We start from the raw sequence: 9,632 nt of genomic DNA on the forward strand, positions 1-9,632 counted from the left end.
GTGGAACAGCACAGAAAGGTTCCTTCAGCCTATCTAGTGCTCGCCAACTGGAGGTCTTCTCCCAGTTCACTCTATGCGGTCTGCTACACCATCACTTTTGTACAGTAGGTCCTTTTGAACAGCAGGGTCCTGCTGGGTCAGCATCCAGTTTGACAGATCCACTCCAGATTATCCTGCACCCTCCACGCTTCTTCCCCGAGCCCACTATTACTGCACCTTGCAGTTTGATATTGCTCTGGTTTCATATCCAATTCATATTTCAAATTGCCTAGGGCTCTTCGCCCTACATCCCTTCAATTGCCCAGTTCACTTCCAAATACATTATCCTCCCTGCTTCATCCCGAGGTGTTTCGCTGCCACTTTACTCTCTCCAGTTTGCTTGTGATTCACCATACACGGTCCACCCTATCCGCTCCCTTTCAGTTCTGCGTGCGCGCCATCCTGCGAGGTGTGTACTGAGTTTGCCAGACTATTACAATTTACTTCTGCTTTTTATTTGCCTGGTCCACTGACCCCGTCATGGTGCCAGGACAACATCCACTTTGCTTCTGCTTCACCCTGCTGTGTTTATAACCTGTTGCGTTTGGCGGTCCACAACCACACTCTGGCTGTTTAATGTCGCTATATTCTTGATTAGTTATCCTTTTGTTTTGTCGATCCTTAATCCTTGTTCGCCATCCACAGTACACCATCCCCCTTGTAGATTGTTTGAGCTTCACCCTGGTGGGTCTGCAACCAGTGTGCCGTATCCACTGTGGATCATCCCATGCTCCCGCCACCCATTTCTTGATTAGTATGGGTGTCAGAGGTTATGAGGAGAAGGCAGGAGAATGGGGTTGGGAGGGAGAGATAGATCAGCCATGATTGAATGATGGAGTAGACTTGATTGGCCTAATTCTACTCGTATTCCTTATCATCCCATGGCTATCTCATCCCATAGCTATTTGGACTACATTTCTTCCCACCCTGCTTCCTGTAAGGACCTATCCCCCCCCCCCCCACTCCCAATTCCTCTGTCTATGTCGCATCTGCACCCAGGATGAGGTGTTTCAAACCAGGGCATCGGAGATGTCCTCATTCTTTAGGGAACAGGGGTTCCCCTCTTCGACTATAGATGATGCTCTCACAAGGGTCTCTTCTATATCCCGTACCTCTGCTCTCACTTCCCCCCCCCACCCCTCCCCCCACTCATAACAAGGACAGAGTCCCCCTTGTCCTCGCCTTCCACTCTACCAGCCGCCACAAACAACAGATAATCCTCCGACATTTTCGCCACCTCCAACAGGATCCCCACCACTGGCAAAATCTTCCAATCTCATTCATCTCATTCGTTCACCTTGGTATGCTCCTACTTCCCCTTACCTGGTACTCTGTCCATCCTTGCTCCTGGTTCACCTGCACAGCCTAATACCACATCACCCTTGTAGCTCTTCGTGAGTTTCATTCTGCTCGATTTCTCTGGTATTTTCTCATATCCCGAAAAAACGAGGATAACTTGCAATCTCTACATAGACAGCACGCAAGGTCAGGATTGAACCTAGGTCTTTGTTGCTTCAAAGTAGCGACTCTACTGGCTATACCTCTATCCTGCATACTTTTTTCAGAATTCTGTGTCTTTACATTTACAGTTCTAATTGTTATTGCACAATGTTCCAGATTTGCAAATCAATGAAACACTATTCAAGAGGTGTTGTCAGAGGAAAGAATCATGGTGAACAACTTTCATAATTCAGAGCACTTTAGCCTTTGGGAGATGTGGCAATGAGAGACATAAAATAGTGCACTACAGGTTTGGGAAGGTGGTCAAAGCTATATCTTTGTACATAAGCTGGCACCATCAGAGGAAAGAATTCAGTTTTGTATGAAAAATCGATATTTCCTTTTATTTGTTGTAGATCAACAGTTAGTTCAGATTATCTGTTATAGAGGCTTGACTAGCGAGAGCGAATTTCAATAGTAGAAGCAACAAAATTGGATTGGCATTTGGTAGGTATAGGATAAAAATATTTTTATTGAAACTAAGCTGTTACTTATGAGCCTAAAAAAATGCTAACATGTATCAATCTAATGATGGCTAAATGAAAGTACGAATTGCACTAAATCCTTTGAGCAAAATTTCTTGATGTTAAAATACGCCATTCCACATCCTTGGATTTCCCTCTTGCCTTTTTGTGCTAAGCAATTCTGGTACTTTGCCAACATCTTTCAGTTTACTACCGTCGCTAGTATGACAAGCCCTTGTGTGTCCTTTAATGACATTATCCTTTTAAAAACATGAATTCATCTATCGAAATACTATAGTGTGGTTTCCACTAGGTCCCCTTTTCATGTATTTTAATCTTTAATGTTATTTTAAGTCTCATTGTAAGAGTGTGTGACATTAGTTAATGTTGAATTATGCTTTTGTGGTGTCCTCCCTTAAACCAAGGCAAATCTGCTTGTGGTAGTTTACATGAAGATTCATGGTGTTGTGATGCAAGTAATTGTGCTATGTAGAACCTCAGGAAAATAGAAATATATTGTATCTTTATATTGCATATTCATTACTAGGTGCCAGTTTGTTCTGGAGTCCTGAGAAGCAAGACGGGCACCAGTTAAATGACTCTGAATCATACACTGAAGAAATGACTGCGTCTATAACAACCAAGGATACCAGTCACACCAGCATTGCCTCTTCACTGAATGAAGTGGACATTCACAACTTTGTGGAGGACAGTCATGTTGCAACAAATACTTCTGGCCAAGCGACTGATATTCAGAAGTAAGATTGTAATAAAGACTATTTAACTTACTAATGGTTGTAAATAACACTTCGGGCATCAGATGTGATTTCATTTCCAAATTTACATCAGGAAAAAAACGAATAATTAAAATATGGATACAGGCCAAAATTGTGATTAAAATTTAAACTGAAAAATCTATTTTTGAACTGTATGATACAGTTAATGCCAAGTGATAATTTACCAAGGATTAAACTGAAGATTTATTTTTTCAAGAAAAGTAATGTGAATACATGTTTAGGCAAGCATAGCGGTGGTTTTACTGATTTGTCTGCTTTGTAAGCTTTTGGTGTTGCGATTGCTTGGCACAAGGGAAATTAACAATTCTTTTAAATCGCTTACATTCTGTATTTGCTGTCGAACTAAAATTATAGCATTTGAAGCAGGGTTTGCAACCATTAGTCAGTGAAGCAATCATAAAATAATTAGTCATTCAAGGTGTGTTTCTGATGGTCTAAACTAAAATATCTTTAATCTGGATTGGGGGTTTTAGGACAATGTAACATATGTTCCCGCCTGGTGAAAGTTAAAGGAGTTTTATTGTGTCCTCCTATAAATGCATTCATTTTCATTGAAGAATTCTTGCATAATAATACAGGACTGCATTCAAATCCATTTGTATCCAAAGTTTTTAGAAATTTAATAATGAGGGGGAAAAGGGGCATTTATTAGTCTCGGTACTTTGACAACATCTTTCAGTTCACTACCATTGCTAGTAATGACATCCCCTTGTGTGTCCTTTAATGACATTTTCCTTTTCATCTTTGCTTTTAAAAAAAACATCAACTTCCAGACTGTGATTGGCATTAACTGCAAGGTGCTCGTGCATTCCACTGGAAAACTAGAATGACAATTGAATCTTGCCTGGATATACATGGAAGGGATAAAGCATCAGTATTAATTTTGTTTGTTATTATATGGCTCTTTCCAAAAACGATTTTACAACTTTTTTTGTGAAAACTAAATAGTAATATCGTCATCATGATGATGTGTGGTCATTTGATGTTTGGTATGGGGTACATTAGCAATAAATGCTGAAATTGAATTGTAGAAACTATTGTTTGGGATATTGCAAAAGGACTATGACTCATTAAAATGTCAACTTAGTAATTTGTATAGACATTAGTACAGGAAGGCTTCTTCGCATTTGCCTCTGAACTCTGACCTGGCCGATCTGGAATGGTTGGCAAATTGGTGCTGACTTTTTCGATTTTAGGTTTTATTTTGAATATGTCTACACCACTCGTATTAATGATTTACAGATAATCGTGGATGCTGTTAGTTTTTTGCTATTTGTCTAATCTTTTTGTTTACCTCTTAGCAGTAAAACTGAATGTACAAAGTACTGCTGGGATCATGATATAAGTTCACAGAGCCCAGTGCTTGGTGAGAGTGCAAGTATGCATTTGAAAACTAGCCAATCTGATGTACTATGTAACATTGTTAATAAAGAAACTGAGGAGCATACCACAGAATCGCATAATGAGCAGATATTTTACCAGAATTTAATGGTAAGTGTTCAATTAGATTTTATCCATTGTATTTCTTAGTGGAATGTATGAATTTTTCACTACATTCTATCTTTTGAAAAGTATTAATTTTTGCTAAAATTATTTATGCGCCAGTAACTGTTGTGCATCCAAGGACGAATGGTCCATAATTACTTTGTATGAACCAGCCAACGTTGGTCTTTGAGAGATACAGCACAAAACCAAGTTTGTTGGCCCACTGAGTCCATGCCAAACCATCAACTTTCCACTTTCACAGTAATTCTGCCCACCATTTTATCCTCCTCAAAGTTCCATCAACTCGTCCTCGGATTCCACCGCACATCTGCACACTAGAGGCAATTTATAGCAACAAATTTACATGTTTTTGGAAAGTGGACCAAAACCTGAGCATCATGGGGAAACCCTATATGATCACAGGAAGAAAGTGCAATTTCTGTACATTGGTGGGGGATTTAGATTTAGATCTGTAATATTTTGACTAGCATTGGGACTAATTTATTTCTCATTTTATATAACTCTTATTTCTGTACAATATTGGAAGACATTTAGCCCATCAAGTCCTTGCTAATTTATCAGCATTCCCAACAATTCAGTCTCACTTTTTTTTAACCATGTAGTTTATCCTTTCATACATGCCCATTAACTCTCCACCCCATCCCAAATTCCCTTCCACTAAGTGTTAATGCTAGATGTAATTCATGGTAGCTAATTAATAGCCAGCATGTTGGGATGCGAGAAGAAACCAGAAATCAGAGACCCGGTATACATTGATGGTATCAAAGTAGAGATGGTTGATAGCTTCAAGTTCTTGGGAATGGGTATCACCAGCATTTTGTCCTGGACCAGCCACATTTGAAGCAATGGCCAAGAAGGCACACCAACCTTAGAAGGCTTGGGAAGTTTGGCATGTCCCCAACTACCCTCATCAACTTCTACAGATGTGCCATAGAAAACATTTTAACGGGATGCATCGCAGCATGGTTTGGGAAAAGCTCCATCCAAGACAGTAAGAAATTGCAGGGAGTTGTAGATGCAGCCCAGTCCATGCAAACCAACTTCCTTTCCATTGACTCTCTACACTTCACGCTACTTCAGCAAGCCCACCATTATTATCAAGGACCAGCCTCAATCCAGTCACTCCCGCTTCTCCTCTCTCCCATCAGGTAAGAAGAACATAAGGTGAAAACGCATACCTCCAGATTCAGAAACCATTTCTTCCCAGCTGTTATAAGGCAACTGAACTGTCATCTCACCAGCTAGAGTGGTCATTGGAGACTTTTGAACTATCTTTATTCAGACTTTACTTTATCTTGCACTAAACGTTATACCCTTTATCCGGCATCTGTGTACTGGATGGCTTGAGTGTAATCATGCATAGTCTTTTTGCTGACTGGATAGCACACAACAAAAAAGCTTTGCATTGTACTTCGGTACACACGACAATAATAAACTAAACTTGGGAGAAACATGCAGTTGCAAGGAATGGGTACAAACCTCGCATGTGCAGAAATTCAGGATCAAACCTGGAGTTGTTGAACACATGACTTGGTTACTGTCTTATTCACTGGTTTGAAAAGGGGGGTAGGGAGTTGCACTGTGATGGGCGATCCATTTATTTATTTATTTATTTTGGTTCAACCATTTGCTTTTCCTAAAATGCCAGTTGGAGGTCCTGTTGTATCAGTCAAGAATTATAAGCATGCATTCTTAAAATGAAATCTGAAGCGATTGGATATCTTCTTTCAGAAGAAGCTAGAATTACATATTTAAATGAAAAGTTGGTATTTTAAGTATCAGGCATATGAGGCTACATTTTGTGAGAAATTCATTTATTATATTAGGATAAGATTTATTCAGTTATGGAAAGTTTGCTTATTAGAATTTAAGTTTTCTATATAATTCTCTCCTTATAGCAGAAATGGAGCTAAATAGCCAAATGTTATTGGAATGTATGAAATTTAAACAGCGCCTTTCGTTTTGAAAAAGAAAAGAAGTAAATTAGCATGATTGTTTCAGCACCCTTTTCTCCAAATTACAATTGTGCAAGTATTAAAATTATTATAACACGTGGACACAAAACAATGTATTGAAATCGGTATTAAAATGGCTAGGCAGCTTGTAACAATGCAAAGGGCTATTAATAGTTATCTGAATTATAAGTTTTCTTTTTCTGTAAGGGCCAGGTGAACCAACTCATAGAATCCTGTAATGTAAAAGAAGACCAGGAAATACAGAACAAAGATGCCAGATTAGAATCCTCTCCACAGAATACTGACAGAAGCAGCAAGCATCATGACCTCCAGAACTGTCAGAGGGATGAAAATGATGTACTGAATGCTACCCTGAAACAGCTGAAGAAAATGGGAGTTAAAATTGATCTTGAATCTTCCAATGTGATCAAGACCAAAAGCAAAGTTGAAAATGCAAGGTATGGGAAATTAATTGTGATAATGAAGAAATCTATATTTAGTTGTTTTTTTTAAAACATGGCTTTTTGTTTAGTTGATGGCATCCATTCCCCAAAATAAGAAGCTGTGTCCAGAGAATGCAGGGGAAGTTCTAACTGACCTTGAGCTAATTTATGCCTAAAGTTGCCAAATAAATAATATTTGTTAGGGTGCATGACAATGTGACAGAAAATGTTATCTGAAATGCATGCAATAATGTTTATATAAATATGTAACAACTTTGTTTCCTTGTTCGGAAGCACATTGGCTCGCATAAGCCCGGAAGCTGTTATTCCAAGGCTGAACTACATGTCATTTGTCAACGTTGGCACAAGTGGATATGGAACGAGTGGAGTTGACCTTAGCATGGAAGCCAATGCTATTGCTCTCAAGTACCTGAATGATGCTCAGCTGTCCCAGATGTCTCTCAGCAGGCTTAACAGTAATAGTGAATCCACATTCCTAAATGGTCTATTAGAATTGAACACCGATAGGAGCATGGTAGGTCTGAGCTTGATTTCTCCCAGTAATATGTCGTTTGCCACACGCAAATACATGAAGAGATATGGACTTGTGGAGGATTGCTGTGGCAGTGACGATGAAGAATTGCCAGATACTGGTGTTCAGACAATAAAAGCTGATTCAGAAATTCCTTCCTTTGGAAAAGAAAGAAATGAAAAAGTACTTGAAAGACACATGAATACTAAAACATACAATGCTTCTCAGTCCCCCTCAAAGCTGGATGGGAATATCCTTAGAAACATTACCAATGAAGTTACTTCCTCAATACCACAGAATATGAATGCTCGGGGTCAAGACCAACAGCAAATTTTAAAGCATTCAAAACCAAATATTAAGATGGTTGCTGAAGAAATTGGTTACACTGAGCATTCTGACAAGGAAAATGAAATTAAAGACTTTTCTCAAAAGTTTATGACAAATGCTCCTGAAAAGAAAAGAGTAACAGAAAGCAGTGATGCAATGGGTAATATTCTGGATGTAAATAGGCTCCGACAACTACCTAAACTATTTTAACTGACGGTGATTCGTAGCACAAATATTATCCATGCTTCTAGATACAGATTTTTTTTGTAAGCAGTGCCATATTTTGCATTAGTAAATTAAATAATATAATGTTTTATCGTGGCGGTCAATTTAAATCATTTGGTTCAAGGCTGCGACAAGTTATCAATTGTCTTAACTAAACGTTATTTGTAAAAGTTTTATACAGCTAATGCTGAATTCATTATGGGTCATGCAATTGTTTTCATTGGGAAAGGTTTTGTGATATGACTGTCTTAAAATTACTATTGAATGATAACTGCACAAGCAAGTATACTCATTCTGGCTTTCAAACAATGAGCTACCCCAATCAATATACCCGTAGCACATATTTAGAATCAAGCTAATTTCTTAGTCTTCGTTATTAATCAAGCATTCCGAATAGCCATCTTTGTTCCAAGTTGATATTTAAATCTTGTCATCTATTGGGACGATAATTAGAAATGGTTTGTCTTTTTGAGCTGAGTGCTTTTTAAATTTAATGAAGCTTAGAACATGTCACTACTCCATTTCTTTTGGTGAGTGTTTTTAATGATTAGTTTTCAAACATTCATAATCTGGAAGTTCCAATTTAGTGTGAAGTATCATAGTGTGTTCTAATGTTTCAACAATATTCCGTGAGAGGAGGGGTTTCATTTGTTTGGTGGGCTACAAGCAAATGGAAGATAGAGCTTGGGGGGGGGGGGAAGTATAGAGAAATTATAAAAACGTACAAAAATGGTATAGATGCAATAAGAAAGATTGTGCTAGTTCCACTGTCCAATCCCTTACAAAAAACATATGGTTTTTCTCTACCGATTCTTTAGATTTGTTATTTTACACACAGGAAAATAGTTTACAGATATTTTGGATGTATTGATTTTTATTTCCTAAGCTGTTTACAAGTATTTCTTTTTGAAATGTGACCTGTTGTCATCTTGCCATGAATGTCATTCAATATTTGGCTTTTGCACAGTTTTTGACTATTTAATCACTTTTTTGTGAACGGTTTATAAATAAAACACTAGCACAATCTCTAATTTGTTGCTTCATTTTGAGGTTTTCAACATTCACATGGCATTTTTGTAGTTGAAGTTTACTGTACATTCATTTTTGACCACCTCAGTAGATTTCTCTAGCATAGAATATTCAGTATTATTACTTTAGCTGAATCACTATTTTAGTAATTCAACATGCAGCATGAAACCAAAACTAACAATTCTACTTTCACAATTTTAAAATGTTTATCGATTATGATAAACAATAAATCCAAGTTTACCATTTGGATAATTAAAAACTGTAAAATTGGAAGTAAACTTTAAAGCATCATAAAGAAGTAAACATGTTTTTTTGAAAACAAGGACTGTTTCCTCCCCCCCCCCCCCCCCCCCCATGTTACGAGTAACTTAATTTCCAGTTGAAATGTGGTTGGATTGATGAAATGGTTGCCAATTGCTGAGCTGTTCATCTTCCATTGTCCTTCTTCCTAATGATGTTGCCTCTTTGGCATTGAGAAGTTAAATTCTTAAAATCCTGTAAAATCTGCATGATTGAGTGGTTAGGTGCTTTTGGGTGAGCAAGATCCCAGCCCTTGCTGGCATTTGTTGAAAAGTTGGTAGGTTTGAAACCTGAGCTAATATAGAGATATTTTAGGCAAAGAACATGCGTACTATCTTCTGTTTTCATTATTAATTTTCCAATTTCGCTGAGTTGATTGGCACTGAAAACTCATTTTTCTCATGTTTTTGGAGGGTGGGACAGGCAAAATCCCCCCACAATGTAGAACACAGATGAATGAAACAATTTGCATAGTTTCCATGCATGACACCTGTGAAATTACTTTTACCAACAAT

At 38.0% G+C, this 9,632-nt stretch overlaps 1 protein-coding gene across 3 annotated transcripts in view; it reads left to right on the top strand.

The window, feature by feature from the left end:
- Positions 1-8,819, top strand: part of stil (STIL centriolar assembly protein) — a 53,712-nt gene extending 44,893 nt beyond the window's left edge. For 2 of the 3 annotated variants that reach the window (XM_055641822.1, XM_055641821.1), the window contains exons 14-17: positions 2,551-2,761; positions 4,102-4,291; positions 6,469-6,719; positions 6,999-8,819. In XM_055641822.1, coding sequence (XP_055497797.1) covers positions 2,551-2,761; positions 4,102-4,291; positions 6,469-6,719; positions 6,999-7,773 — 1,427 coding nt within the window. In that variant the 3' untranslated portion in view covers positions 7,774-8,819. The remainder of the gene's footprint in view (positions 1-2,550; positions 2,762-4,101; positions 4,292-6,468; positions 6,720-6,998) is intronic. The other variant, XM_055641823.1, reaches the window with a different exon arrangement.
- The last annotated feature ends 813 nt before the right edge of the window (positions 8,820-9,632 follow it).

This window comes from Leucoraja erinacea, chromosome 10 (assembly GCF_028641065.1).
Source record: "Leucoraja erinacea ecotype New England chromosome 10, Leri_hhj_1, whole genome shotgun sequence".
Classification (NCBI taxonomy): Eukaryota; Metazoa; Chordata; class Chondrichthyes; order Rajiformes; family Rajidae; genus Leucoraja; species Leucoraja erinaceus.